The sequence below is a fragment of the Triticum urartu genome, chromosome 1A (genome assembly GCF_056163025.1).
Source record: "Triticum urartu cultivar PI428250 chromosome 1A, HENAU_Tu73, whole genome shotgun sequence".
NCBI lineage: Eukaryota > Viridiplantae > Streptophyta > Magnoliopsida > Poales > Poaceae > Triticum > Triticum urartu.
In genome coordinates, this window is record NC_141873.1 from 60,662,183 (window position 1) to 60,676,806 (window position 14,624).

Below are 14,624 nucleotides of genomic sequence, written 5' to 3' on the forward strand. Positions count from 1 at the left end.
GAGCCACCTGCTCCACGGCACCACCTATTAGAGCGCTATCGAGATGAAGGAAGAGCATAAGCAAATTATGTCGACGCGGCGCCGTTTCCACCATTAAAGCAGTACCTCTGAGAACAAACTATGCCTATCCTATACCTCTGCCGGAGAGAAACTACCGGGGTCCCCACCCGCTTCCACCGCTGGAACGGCAGACAAAGACGGACGAGGACCCAGCGTCGCCGGCACCCGGTGGTGTCAAGGAAAGCATAACTGTCGCCTCTTTTATCGCATGTGCGCAGCGGTTCCAGGAGAGAAATGGGGCGCTCGATTTTATCATTGTTGACAATGTAAGGAGCGGAGATACTTGGGAGGAGAGAGTTGGTCTCATCTATTCTTGGATTTGGATAGCAGGAGCATGTATTGTATCTATAAGAGCATCTCCAGTCACGCTCAACACGCCCTTTAGACGATTTTTTAGTACCTGCGGGCGAAAATTGGCCCAGTCGCGTTCGAGAAGCCCTTTTTCGTCGGGTTGGGCTGAAATTAGGGTCATCGGACCCAGGCCAAATCCGGCGCGCTGGGGGCGCCTGGGAGCGCCGGAGCGAGCGATTTTGGCGCGAACTAACTCCAGGCCCGCCGCGTCAACGACAGTCGCCTCGTCATCCTCACACCGCCTCGGTTCCCCACAGGGGATCAATGCCAAGACTGTCACCGGTCAGCCTTCCATTGAATTCTCACAGGCGATGCGGCGACGCCCCCTCCCGCCACGCGTACACACGGCGCCCAGCTATAAAAGCAATGCCTAGCCTTCCCCTCTGGCCACACCCCGCTGTGCTCTGCCTCCCTCTTCCCGTGCGCACCTGCCGCCGACGATCCTCCCCTCTCTCCCCAAGCCGAGCGTCGACGATGGGCGAGCGATATTCCCCGGCGACGCGGCGGCGGCCAACGGCTTCGGCCGCCGCTCGCTGCATGCGTGGGAGGCGTACCTCCTCTTTGAGGCGAACATCCCGGCGCCGCCCGACATGCGCGCAGGGTCGGACTAATGGAGGCTCAGCGCCGGTGGCGTCCCCATTCCCCCGGTGCCCGACGTCAACGCGCGCACGGACTACTTCGCCGACGGGGTCGACCGCGTGCGGGCGTCGCTGACGGAGGAGCAGCGCGCCCTATCGCAGTACGTCGCCGACAACCACGCGACGTGGGTGGCGTACTTCCAGCACCGGCAGGAGCGGCGACTGGCCTCCACCAACGGGGCGCCGGTGGTGGGGGCGTCAAGAACAATGAGGGGCGCCGTCTGTGGTGGGGCGCCCCCGGCCGCATGCTGCACGAGGTTCTCCAGCACCTCGAGGGCGGCAACATGCCGCTGCTGACATACCCTACCGTGGCCGCCGCCCCAGTCCCCCGCCGGAGCACCAGGCAATGGATGCCCATGAGGTTCGGCTCCTCCTCCTCCTCGTCCTCCCACTCCTCCCGCTCCTCTTCCCACTCCTCCGACTCGCCGGCGGTGTTCAGCGTCAAGGCCGAGCCCGCAGCGGAGACGCCGCTCGGCCGGTGCACCCGTAGCGCCGGCATCATCATCAACGAGGGCGGCGAGCGCGGCTCCTCCCCGCTACGTCAAACTGAAGACAGGGCCGGGGCTCGTCGGCGGCATCAAGGAGGAGCTCGATGACGCGACGACCTTGAAGTGGGCGCGTAAAGACTGGGCGCAGACGGAGCTGTAGCGCCAGCGCCGCGCCTACGAGCAGTTCACCGCTCGGCACCGTGGCCGCGACGAGGGAGGCGTCGTCGTCCTCGACGACAGCGTTGATGATGCGCCGCCGCCACCAGTCCGCCAGGGCGACGCCGAGCAGGGGTCCAGCAGGGCGGCCGCGTAAGGGGGAGAAGGTCGACGAGGACGACAGCGAGGATGGCGGTGATGTCGGCGACTTCGCCCCGCTCAGCGCGTTCTTCGACCCGTAGTAGTAGTTTCGGTCGTTTTTTTAAACTTTGTTATGTAATGTCATATTCGCCGAACTTTAGCCGAATATTTGTCCAGCTTGCCAAACTTTAGTCGAATTCCTTTTTTTATTATAAAAAATCGCCTTCTGGGGACGACCCTGGGGCCGGCGGCTAGGAACTCGAAAGCCCTCACGCCGAGTTTTAGCGCCGGCTCGCCCCCAGGCGGCGATTTTACGCGCCCCCTGAGGGGGCAACGGCTAGAGACGCTCTAAGCAAATGATACCAGGAACTAGTTGACATTGATTCTTTCCCGTGCATGGAGTCAAACAAAAACGCTCATAGAGGAATCTATGAATTATATTGTAAATTTTCTTACAGACACCAGGAACTAGTTGACATTGATTAATTCCAGTGCATGGAGTCAAACAAAAACGCTCACAGAGGAACCTATGAATTATATTGTAAATTTTTTATAGACGATGTAACCATTATCACTAATAAATAAAGAGGTTGTTTTATTTCAAAAAAGAACACTCATCGAGACAAACTAAATGTACCAGCATAAGCTAGTATGAGAAAAATACACAAGAAAATACTAAATTAAATCTAATAGCTTGCCCTCGTTACTCGAGTCAAATATATATCCCTCAAATTTTCCACATTACTTACATAGTCAAATACAGTATATCTTAACTTGCGTACATTGCATACTAGTCAAGACAAATTTAACCAAGATACCAACATCCAACTACCACTTGACATAAACCAATAACAATCATACAACAACTGAACTCAGACATCATTTGTAAGTTTGTGGAAATGAGGTAGGTTCTGGACAAGAGACCATGCGACGGTGACTTCAAACTTACAATGGCGAACTTCAAGCATACGCATGCTCCTGGAGGCTTTCTTGGCTCTGAATGCTTCTGAATCTCTCTCAACAGTTTGATCCTCCAAGCTACTTGCCATGACGGAGACTATCAACTCTCCATTAGCTTCAACAGATACAACATTTCGTGAAAGCTGTATGATGCCATCAGCTGCAAGAGGCAACTTATCTCCGAACGCAAACAACTCAATTTTCTTGGCATCAATACTGGCCGTATTGGCAGAAATTAGACCTTGAAAACCTTCTGGCCATTCTCCACCAACAACTCTCACACTGATGGTGGCCTCCACTGAATTAAAAATATCACCCAGCATCAATGCCACTGTGCTAAGCTTGCTGGTGCTGACACGTTTAATCGCATATGATTCACTAGAACCAGAATCATGATAATGAAAAACTAGATTACTCAATTCTCTATCCTCTGATTCAGTTCTGCCCTTAACTCGCAAGTTAACCTCAAAGGACGCAGGATCCACAACAACAACAGCGCGGGTAGGACCTGTCAGTCTCAGACATGGATTCTGCATGCAAAATTTAAAGCGTAAGTTATGTATCATTTATCTCGAGTAATGACTGGAGCAAATATAACCAATCTATGCTGATTTCAAGAAAGAATGCATCCATTGGCAAGTAATCCATTTATTACGCTAAACTTAATAGTAATAAGTACTTGAATTAAATATATGTTGGTAGAAAGCATAGGAAAGGCAGAATTTTCCAGAGGTGAGCCCATGAATTTGAATTGGGTCCGCAAGCATTTGAAATGTCAAAACTCTTGCATTATAAACAAATAATATGTAGATTGAAGCAAAAGAAGAGGCGAACATTGAACATCACAACTGAAGCATACACTTCAAAACTATGTACAGTATGGAAACGCTTTAGAGGCAAACAAAAAGGGGTATTTCTGAGGTGTGCATATATACTCTAAAACTTATTATCTAAGAGATCAGATTGCAAACAACACTAGACACTAGTAGAAAACAGGGCTTTGGTTCAGGCCGGGTCAGCCCATTAGTCCCGGTTCAGTCCAGAACCGGGACCAATGGGGGCATTGGTCCCGATTCGTGAGCCCAGGGGGCCGGCCGGGCCACGTGGGCCATTGGTCCCGGTTCATCTAGACCTTTTGGTCCCGGTTGGTGGGATGAACCGGGACCAATGGGCCTCGCTCCTGGCCCACAACCATTGGTCCCGGTTCGTGCCTCAAACCAGGACTAAAGATTAGACCTTTAGTCTCGGTTTGAGGCACGAACCAGGACTAAAGCACGAACCGGGACTAATGGGGTTGAGACCTTTAGTCCCGGTTCGTGCCACGAACCGGTACTAAAGGTCCCATTTTCAAACTCTACTCCCTCCCCCTGTGGATCGCCTTTTCAGTTTTAAAAAAAATAAAAGAAAATGATGGAAATGTCAAAAAAAATAAAAGAAAATAAGTTTCCCATGTGATATCTGGTCTAGTTGTTGGGAAAATTTACAAATGTGAATTTTGACTTTATTTGCAAAATCTTTCTGAAATTTGTAAAAATGGGCATAACTTTTGCATACTAACTCGGATGAAAAAGTTTTTTATATGAAAAATCATCTACTCGAAAAGTTACATCCGAATTTAACTGGGGGACCCTGTTAAACATTTTCAAAATCCTCAAAAACCTAATAGAAAAAAGTTACGGGGTTTTTAAGATCTAGAGTGAAAAAAATCGAAAAAAATTCAAACAGTGGGCAAACTGTGGTCAAACAATGGTCAAACTAATTATTCTAGAATATTAGTGTTACTAAATAATTATTTCTGTTATTTCAATTTTGGTCAAATCTGGTCAAACTGTGGTCAAACTAATTATTCAAGAAATATTAGTGTTACTAAATAATTATTGTTTTTTAAAACAATAGTTTCAAAATAAAACTATGAAATGTGTCACTTCATGCTCAAGCAAAATTCCTGAAGGTTAATATGATTGACATCTTAGTATTGTCAGGAAAATAACAAGTGCAGACTTGGAACGAGGGAGAATAGAATCCGGAAGTTAAGCGTGCTCAGGCTGGGGGAGTGGGAGGATGGGTGACCGTTCGGGAAGTTAGATGATTTGGAATGATGAGGGGTGATTAGAGGATAAATTGAGAAGTGATGAGGGATGGTGATTACAGACTAAAGGTTAAAATAATTCAGAAATTTGAAAATTCAAAAAAAAATTCAAAAAAATCATAAAATTTCCTTTAGTCCCAGTTGGTGTTACCAACCGGGACTAAAGGTGGAGCTCCACGTGGCCGCGCCCTTTAGTCCCGGTTCTGGATTGAACCGGGACTAAAGGGATAGGCATTAATACCGACCCTTTAGTCCCGGTTCCAGAACCGGATTTTTCTACTAGTGAGAGGATTTTCAAGCAGAATTTCACATGGGAGCACAAGAAATTATCGAGTACATTGAAAATGAAGTACTGGCCTCAAACAAACTGGTCAAGAGAGGGTAAAAGTTGCACGCGCTATTCCATAGGATTCGACTATACCTGGAAATAATCTACACTAATGTTGGCATACTTTTATTTAGAACTCAGAACATTTTGCAGACAAATCCCACTTACATTTGCAGATTTATTCATACTTCATGGATTGATAATTTGGTATATATTTGCCCATAACAACTGGAAGAGAAAGTAATTATTTTCTCATTTTACTTCATGTTTTAAATCTCTAATTTAACCATACATATATATGTCCCAGTATATAAATAACATTATGGAGGTAACAATAATATGGCACGTGAGCAACGAGACTACGAACCTTCGTGTCAATGGTTTGGCAGTTATCCCTGAAGCGGTTGAAGATGATGTTGCGATTCTGATCAAATGAGTCGCGTGCGGCAATGATACCATACACATCGAGAGGCCAGTCCAATCCACCTGTGATGGCTCCAACCCTGACCGAAAAGACCTGCAGAGTACGCACGGGGTAGGCTGTACCGCGTCCACGCGGAGGCTTGTCGTCCGTGCAACACATGGGCTGGGTGGGTGCTGCAGATCAATGTGAACCAATCAAAACGCTTATTAGCGGCGATCATTATTCCTAGAGCGATTGACGAGGAGGGAGAAGGGGATTCGGGTCTGCTTACAGGGACCGAAGGAGTCGACCCGCAGAGATTCGCCGGATTCCCGGTGCCTCCTGGCATCGACGGCCTCCCAGTAGTCGGTGGGGTCGAGCGCCTGCAGCTTCATGGCCTCCATGTTTTCCTCGACCCACTGGTTCGAGACCTCGATTGCCTCGGGGTCTCCCGTGGCGATCCACTTGATGACGGCGTCCAGCTCCCCCTTCCGGTCCTGGTTCCTGTGCGCCTCCTCGCCTTTGGCTCTGTACACGGCCGCCGCCGCGACGTCCTCCTCGGTCATCGTCTTGGGCTTGAAGACGCTCCTGTCCTTGGCCCTCTCTGCCTGCAAGCTCTTCCTCGCCCACTCCAGAGCCGCTGCCTTCCGCGCGCTCTTCTTCTTGTTTTGGGGGCCTGGGCTGTCTTCCTCCTCTCCGCCTCCTCCGCCGCCTTCGTCGTCCCCTCCTGCCGTACCGCCAGTATCAAGTCGACGTACGCATCAAACTGCTCCTGCCGTGTGAACTCCATCGCCACTTTGCTAGAGAGAAGAGCGAGAGAACCCTAACCCTAGATCGACCCTCGCCTTCTCTTCTCTTCTCTTCTCAGGATGGGGGATTTGGGGGATGTTGGGGTGCCTAGAAACAAGGCCGTGCTGCCTGAGGTGAGGTCGATTCAGATCCGATAGCCCAAGTGCGTTCTGCGCGTTCCCTCTTTCATTCTTTTCGTTCGTTTCTTATATAATAATATAATATACAGGTTGCTTTTCTTTGTTATGTTTTATTTATTATTTAATTTAACTTTTTGGGTGTTATTTCTCGTTCTTTCTTTTTTAACAGCCCAATTTGGAAAATGGCATCGCTTATTTCTTTTATCAGTGAAATCTTTACAGAGATCTTGATTCATCTCAGGACTCACTTTTTGGTGCACCAGATTCAGAATTATCTCCGCATTAACTTATTGGTACTTGGTGTATAGATGAGCAAAGAAGTCTCTTGCCATCTGTTTTTTGATCATTAACAATCTGGTCTGCTCGTTCTTCGGATAAGCTAAGCGATTCTTATTTGCTCTCCAAGTGGCCTTGCGGTGAAAAAAGGTCGGTCGTGTTGCGACTTGCGACCCCCCCTCTCAAATCCATGTGATTCTTGACCTCTGTAGCCACGTAACTTACTCGCAACAAAGCAACTCATCCAGCTCAACTGTTTTTGTTGCACAACACTGGCTTCTTCATCCTGAGACATGATAGATCAGCTCAAGCTTCTTCCATGTCTTCTCAAATTTCTGTGGCCACAACTGCATCACCCCTCACCTTCATTTGCACAGCCGCTCCCTGAGCCAATACACACACATACACAATCATTCAACCCAGCAGCCATGCCCTGATCATGTAGTGTCACAACCTGCCAGCTTCCCTTTGCCCCTGCACTGTCGCAAACTGGCATGCTCCACACCCAGGAACAGCACCCAGCAGGAGGCAAGGAAACAGAGGCGGTGGGATGAAGATTTTGACGCCAGCAAAAGCAAAGCCAAACGCCTTGGAGCTCTTCGTTGTGCTCCCGATACAGGCACACCCAACGGCACCCTTCCGAGCCACATCTCCACCTGCCCGAACCATGCAGCAGCGCCGCGCTTGGCACAGCCAGAAGACAAGGTGCCTGGCTCAAGGGACGCTGCAGTGCAGAGCCGCCACCCCAGAATGCCGATCCCCTTTCTCATTTGTGATCCCCTTCACCCACGCCTTCAAGAGATTACATAGTCAAATACATATCTTAATTTGTCCACATTTTACATAGTCAAATACATATCTTAATTTGTCCACATTACATGTCAAATATATCTTGGCTTGCCCACATTACATATTAGTCAAGACAAATTTAACCAGGACACTACATTACACAGTCAAATATCTTAGCTTGCCCACACTACATAGTCAGGACACATCTAACCAGGATACAACTAACATCCAACACACAGGTACCACTTTGAGATAAACCAGAGGCCATCAGTAGGGAAATAACTATCATCCAGCAACAAAACCCAGACAGTCTTTACTAGTTCGGGACAAAAGACCATGCGATGGTGACTTCCAACTTACAAGAGTGAACTTCAAGTATTCGCCTGCTCCCGGAGGCTTTCTTGGCTTTGAATGCTTCTGAATCTCTCTCAACAGTTTGATCCTCCAGGCTACTTGCCATGACGGAGACTCTCAACTCTCCATCGGCTTCAACAGATACAACACGCCGTGAAAGCTTTATCATGCCATTAGCTGCAACAGGCAACTTATCATCTCCGAATGCAAGCAACTCGATTTTCTTGGCGTCGATACTGGCGGTATTGGCAAAAATTAGACCTCTACAACCTTCCGGCCATTCCCCACGAACCACTCTCACACTGATGGTGGCCTCCACTGAATGAACAATATCACCCAACATCAATGCCACTGTGCTAAGCTTGCTAGTGCTGACACTTTTAAACGCGTACGATTCGCTAGAACCAGAATCACGATAATAAACAGCTAGATAGCTCAAATCTCTATCCTCAGATTCTGTTTTGCCCTTTACTCGCAAGTTAACCTCAAAGTACACAGGATCCACAACAACAACAACGCGGGTAGGCCCTGTCAGTCTCAGACATGGATTCTGCATGCAAAATTCAGAATGTAAGTCATGTATCATTTATCTTGAGTAAGACTGGTACGAATATAACCAATCTAAGCTGATGTCAAGAAAGAATGCGTCCATTGACAAGTAAACCACTTAAGGTAAACTTAATAACAAGAGCTAGAATTAAATATATGTGGGTAGCAAACACAGAAAAGGCAGAATTTGCCGGAGGTAAGAGCCAATGAATTTGAGTTGGGTCAGCAAGCATTTTAAATCTTTAAAACCCTTGCATTTTGAACAAATAATATGTAGATTGAAGCAAAAGAAGACGCAAGCATTGAACATCACAATAAAATCATACACTTCAAAACTATGTACAGGATGCAAACGCTTTAGAGGCAAACAAAAAAAGGGTATTTCTTGGTGTGCATAATATGTTCTGAAAGTAATATCTAAGAGATCAGATTGCAAACAACACTAGAGCATTTTCACAGGAGAATACAAGAAATTATCAAGTACATAGGAAATGAGTGGTGGTCTCAAACAAACTGAGGGACAATTCTCAAAGGGAAACAGTCAAGAGAGGTAAAAGTTGCAGGCACTATTCCATAGGATTCCCATATACCTGGAAGAAATCTACACTAAATCACATTAGAAATGCACATTGATTATTCAAACTTGAACGTGGATATAACAAGACTGAAAACAGACTATGTATTTTCATCCCCATGTTGATTTCTTATGTGAAATCCTTTTAGAACTCAGAACTTTTTTGCAAAAAAACAACATGCTCCCCACCTACACTAGCAGACTTATCCATACTGATCATTTGGTGTATAGCTATTAGCTTTTTTTTCATAAAGCAAGTTCCGAGTAGCGATCAGATTTGCCATGGCTATTTTACAATCACCAGTGTATGCATGGAACTTCGTAACAATATCACAGACTCCCGCAAACTCGAGTTGTGATATATCAAATTTGTCAACAATGTAAGGCAGTTTATGTTCACCGTCCATTGCATTTGGTATATGGCCTGGATGAGCGTCGTACACAGGTTGGACAGCTTTTCATCATACACAAAGCATTTTCGTGCAAACTTATGTGTATCTGTATTGATATTAATTAGTATAGTAGGTGAAATTATAGTTTGGAGAAAATCAATGCCAGGGATATGTGTATTTCATCTCCAGAAAGCCAAAGAGAGTACTTATTTACTCATTTTACTTCATGTTTTAAATCTCTAGTTTAACCATACAAGTATATATCCCTATACAAATAACATCATGGAGGCAACAATAATATGGCACCAAATAACATTCAGCGAGGAGAATACGAACCTTCTTGTCAATGGTTTGGCAGTTATCCCTAGTGCGGTGGAAGATAATGTTGCGATTGTGATCCACCGAGTCACGTGCGGCAACGATACCATAGACATCCAGAGGCCAGTCCAATCCACCTTTGATGGCTGCAACTCTGACCGAAAGACCTGCAGAATTCGCACAGGGTAGGCCGTACCGCGCGGAGGCTTCTCGTCCGTGTAACACATGGGCAGGATATGTGCTGCAGATCAATGTCAACCAATCAAGATGCTTAGCAGAGATTAATCCAGGAGCAATTGATCAAGAGGGGGAGGGGATTTGGGTTTGCTTACTGATGTCCTCCCAGGAATCGAAAGAGTCGGCCCATAGAAATTCCCAGAATTCTCGGTACCTCTTGGCTTCGACGGCCTCCCAGTCCGACAGATCCTCGGTGGGATCGATGTCCTTGAGCCTCATGGCCTCAATGTCTTCCTCCATCCACTGGTTGCAGCGCTCGACGGCCTCGGGGTCTCCCGTGGCGATCCACTTGGACACGGCGTGGTGCTGCTCCCTCCGCTCATGGTTCCTGCGCGCCTCCTCCGCCTTGGCTCTGTACAGGGCCGCTGCCGCGACGTCTTCCTTGGTCATCGCCCTCGGCTCCCAGCATTTTCCGTCATTGACACTCTCGTCTTCCAACATCTTCCTCGCCCACTCCAAAGCAGCCGCCTTCTCCGCGCTTACTCTCGCCACCACCTTCTTTTCCGTTTTGGGGGCGAGACCTCTCTTCCTTCTCTCCGCCTCCTCCGCCGCCTCGTCATCCTTCTGGCCCGTTCGGATCCTCTCCACGAGCCAGCTTCCTAGAATTCCTACGTGAATCGATCCCGAACGCTCCAGCTTTGAGGAGCCAGCTTCGCGGAGACGAGGATCCACCCGTGCAATTTTTGCGGAGACGAGAAGCGGCGGTTGGCCAGCTTCGCTAAAACGAGAAGCGGGAATTCGATGTAATTACAGGGAATGCCACCGCTAAGTTGCATACCGGTTCGGCGAGCCTCCCGATTTCTTTTCTTCCGAGCTCTCGTAAGAACCAGCCAGTAGACGTGGGTGCATCAGGGTCATCCACATCTTTCACTCCGAATTGGGCCTGCAGCCCATGTCACCATCCGTGTTCCCTAATAGCCCATGTACACACCTTTCGCTCTAAACAGCCCTATAGCCCAGCGCCAGCGTATGAGAAGCTGGCTAGAGCCTCCGGAACACACGTAGCTCCTCACGGAAGTTGGACGCTGGCGCACAAAGCTGGAATCGTGGATTTCCTAAACCTGGAGAGCTTCAGAACGGGGCCTTCATCGTCACCTCGTCTCTATCCTCGAATATCAAATCGATGCAAGCATCCAGCTGCTCCTGCGTCAACGCCATCCCCTCTCTGCTACCGCAAGAAAACCCTAGATCGACCTTCGCCTTCTCTTCCTTGGCCATCGTCTTGGGCTTGATGCTGCTCCCGACCTTGGCCCTCTCTGCTTCCAAAGTCTTCCTCGCCCACTCCAAATCCGCCGCCTTCTTGGCGCTCTTCTTCTTCTTTTTTGGGGCGAGACCTCTCTTCCTTCTCTCCGCGGCCTCATCGTCCTTCATCATCGTCTCCTCCCTATCCCCCGCCATCAAATCGACGTACGCATCAAACTGCTCCTGCAGTGTGAACGCCATAGCCGCTCTGCTAGAGGAGAGCGAGAAAGCCCTAACCCTAGATCGACCCTCGCCTTCTCTTCTCTTCTCTTCTCCGGGTGGGGGATTTGGAGGATTCCTCCGCATTGTTGAGGGCAGAGTTGCCGGTTTGAAAACGTCTCGGGTGTTGGGCCAACCAGGAAACAAGGCCGTGCTGCCTGAGGTCGATTCGGCCCCGATAGCCCAAGTGGGAAACTTTGGGCAAAACAATGCCTAATGTTCGTATTTTCTTTTCGTGGAAGCCTAATGTTCGTAGGGAAATACAAATACCCATTGGCTCTTGGGTGTGTATATACACCTGATGATATGCAAACAGAAGTAATTACGAAAAAAATCAAAAAAAAACTGAATCATTTTTTGAAATGAACTTGACATTCTATTGTGCTCGTATAAAAAGTTTCGCTGAGGTAAAGCTCCCGTAGACATCCATCACATCAGGGCAAAAAAAAATCAAGGATAAAAAGTGTGAATATTAACTTATGTATATTGTTGATTTTGTTTTTTTCACCAAAAATACCATGAAAGCCATTCCTGCACCCAAAAAAATTATATATACGAGCACAATAATAGAAGGTCTAGTTTATTTTGGAATGTTTGGCTTTTTCACCAAAAGCCAAACATTCCCGTACAATGTTTGTATTGGACAGCCTAGAATCACGTAGATTGCTCACACAAGCACCACACATACATGGGCCCCACGCTTCTTATGTAGTCATGAGTCTTCCTGCCCATATGTTTTCTTCCTCGCCTACTGTGCGATTGTTTCCCCTTTTTCCTTTTCCACAATTCCCTTTAGCTCGCCACACCAAGAAAGTTCGCTCTTCATGATTAGTATCATTGGGGTTGCACGATGGAACTTGGGCAGCTGATGTGGGGCTAGAGATGGGTATGGACGCCCTTCGGGAGTTCTTGCAACTCTGGGATCGAATTGCGAATGTGAAGCTCACCATGGGATCGCCAGACACTATATGTTGGTCGTGGGAGAAGGATGGCTCCTTCTCGGTGAGATCTGCCTATGCCACAAAGTTTAAATGGCGCGAGGTTGCTCCATACATGGTTCTTTGCGTGCCTGGGCTCGAGGAATAAGTGTTGGGCCTCAGACCGTCTAGCCCGGAGGGGATTGCCACATGAGGAGGTTTTTTGCCCTCTATGTGATAATCGTGATGAGACAGTAAACCACGTCTTGCTAAAGTGTGACTTCGTGAGGATGGTCTGGCATATGACTCTGAATGCACTTGGTGGGTCAGACTGGGTACCTTGTAATGACGACAATCTGATCGAACTGGGTACCTTTGTAGTGATGGCAAAAACAAATCTACTTTGTTGCGGCAGATCTAAGTGCACATGGACGGAATTTTTACATATGATTGGTGATAGATGAATCATCATCGAGTACAGTGAACTATTTGTAGAACACTGCTATTACACTAAAATCTATTTGAAACTTATTTTATGGAATACAAAGATTACTTCTTGGTATATGTGAAATCTAAACCCTCTACACTAGAAGCACAAAGAACATGAAATGAAACCCCCACCATGAAATCCGTAAAAACAGATTTGATGTTGATCTATGATATACCCCATTAACTGCAAAATTTAGCATGTTGATGATGGAAGAAAGTTTTCATCAAGGTGTGATTTTAAGTGAAAACTCAACATTTTATCCTTTTATCTTGAGCGCATGCCTCATTAGTTAATCATCGATGTAATATGCTAGCTTCATGTTTCAATCATATTTTCCTTTCTCTTTGAGGGATTTTATGACGAGGTGTGTTCAAATGCTTTTATCTTCATGAGTGAGCTAAAGTCATTTCCTAAAGAAAATGTAGTGCTTTTACTTTTCGTATAGGTTGCTCGGCCGAGGCTCAGTGATTGTGTGCACTCCACATGAATCGCATTTGTAGAGTAAGAAAAACATGTTATTTTACCATATTTTCACAACTTGTCAAAATGCATTATTTTACCCACCATCACAAGTTAACAATATGCATTATATTATTGTTTTAATGCTGCTAATTGCATAGGGTCGATAGTGTAGAAAAATAAAAGTTTTTTCTACTTTTTATCTAGTTACAGCAGTTTTTTTGTATATAAAAAACTACAAAGATATAACCAAACCAACCTTCTTTATAATTATGTATTTTACTCCTTACAAGGACTAGCTATTTTTATCAGATTTCATCTAAAAGGAGGACCCTGGTGTGTGACAACGTGGAGCAAATGCAACGTCACAATGGAGATGGAGGCAAGGGAATATTTTAACTCGGTGTTACAAATACGAAAGAGAACAAAGAGAGACGACAACATATATAATGCCCATGGTATGTTTTTTTTTGCATTCAAACCTGAGAGCTTTTATTCAACGAAAGAACTCCTGGCATCATCAGCCAACACGCTAGTGAGCAGGAAGGAGGGGCTCGAGTCAGTCCAACTCTCGGTGACCACCAGTGTGCAGGCATGTTTCGCACAAAGGTGGGCCGGTACATTGGTTGCTCGTTTTACATGTTGAATAACAAAAGAAGAAAAAATAGCAGCTAGCTCTCCAATTTTTATAAGTGAAGGTGCCACCACAGAGAGACTAGTGTGGCGAGTGTTTCAGAGATTAACAATCTCTAGGCAATCAGTCTCCATTATCACGTGTGAGAAGCCCCGTAGATTTGCGAAGATAACTCCATCTCAAAGCGCCAGCGTCTCACCGATGAATGGATCCGTGACCCCAATATGAGGTTTGCTCCAAGCCCCCAGGAAGGTTGTCTTAGACCGTGCTACACCGCCACTAGTAAAAAAAAGGTCAAATGTGAAGCACATTAGTGCCGGTTTGTAAAAAAAACCGGCACTAATGTGATCAATAGTACCGGTTCGTGGCGGCGATCAATAGTATCGGTTCGTGGCGAACCTTTAGTACCGGTTCATGCCACGAACCGGTACTAAAGAGGCTGTGGCAGCCTGCGGTCAGGCTATGGCCCCACCATCACCATTTAGTGTCGGTTCGTACCACGAACCGGTACAAATGAGGTTATGGCAAGCTGTTTTTAGTCCCACCTCGCTCCCCTAACAAGGCTTTTATCACCTTAAGTATGTTACTTCTCAAACTATCACAAGCACTTGGTCGTCATTGAACTCTATGT

At 46.9% G+C, this 14,624-nt stretch overlaps 3 protein-coding genes across 3 annotated transcripts; all 3 read right to left on the reverse strand.

The window, feature by feature from the left end:
- Positions 1-2,514: 2,514 nt before the first annotated feature.
- LOC147990023 (uncharacterized) lies at positions 2,515-6,475 on the reverse strand. The gene is made up of 3 exons (XM_087546947.1): positions 5,907-6,475; positions 5,579-5,808; positions 2,515-3,324 (listed from the first exon to the last, which is right to left on the reverse strand). Exons 1-3 carry the CDS (start codon positions 6,178-6,180, stop codon positions 2,707-2,709), a joined length of 1,122 nt encoding a protein of 373 aa, XP_087403073.1. The 5' UTR covers positions 6,181-6,475; the 3' UTR covers positions 2,515-2,706.
- Positions 6,476-7,807: 1,332 nt separating this feature from the next.
- On the reverse strand, positions 7,808-8,558 carry LOC147990024 (uncharacterized). The gene has a single exon (XM_087521184.1). The coding sequence runs from the start codon at positions 8,546-8,548 to the stop codon at positions 7,925-7,927; it is 624 nt and encodes a 207-aa protein (XP_087377310.1). The 5' UTR covers positions 8,549-8,558; the 3' UTR covers positions 7,808-7,924.
- Positions 8,559-9,743: 1,185 nt separating this feature from the next.
- Positions 9,744-10,773, reverse strand: LOC147990025 (uncharacterized). The gene is made up of 2 exons (XM_087536900.1): positions 10,128-10,773; positions 9,744-10,036 (listed from the first exon to the last, which is right to left on the reverse strand). The coding sequence occupies exons 1-2, from the start codon at positions 10,471-10,473 to the stop codon at positions 9,744-9,746; spliced, it is 639 nt and encodes a 212-aa protein (XP_087393026.1). The 5' UTR covers positions 10,474-10,773.
- Between the last annotated feature and the right edge of the window lie 3,851 nt (positions 10,774-14,624).

Bases quoted from the DNA above. Each gene is read 5' to 3' on its own strand.
- LOC147990023 (XM_087546947.1), bottom strand. From the start codon at position 6,180: ATGACCGAGGAGGACGTCGCGGCGGCGGCCGTGTACAGAGCCAAAGGC. The intron at 5,809-5,906 runs GTAAGCAGACCC...ATTGATCTGCAG, and splicing joins GGTCGACTCCTTCGGTCCCT to CACCCACCCAGCCCATGTGT. The intron at 3,325-5,578 runs GTTCGTAGTCTC...TTTTGCATGCAG, and splicing joins GCCAAACCATTGACACGAAG to AATCCATGTCTGAGACTGAC.
- LOC147990025 (XM_087536900.1), bottom strand. From the start codon at position 10,473: ATGTTGGAAGACGAGAGTGTCAATGACGGAAAATGCTGGGAGCCGAGG. The intron at 10,037-10,127 runs GTAAGCAAACCC...ATTGATCTGCAG, and splicing joins CGATTCCTGGGAGGACATCA to CACATATCCTGCCCATGTGT.
- LOC147990024 (XM_087521184.1), bottom strand. From the start codon at position 8,548: ATGATACATGACTTACATTCTGAATTTTGCATGCAGAATCCATGTCTG.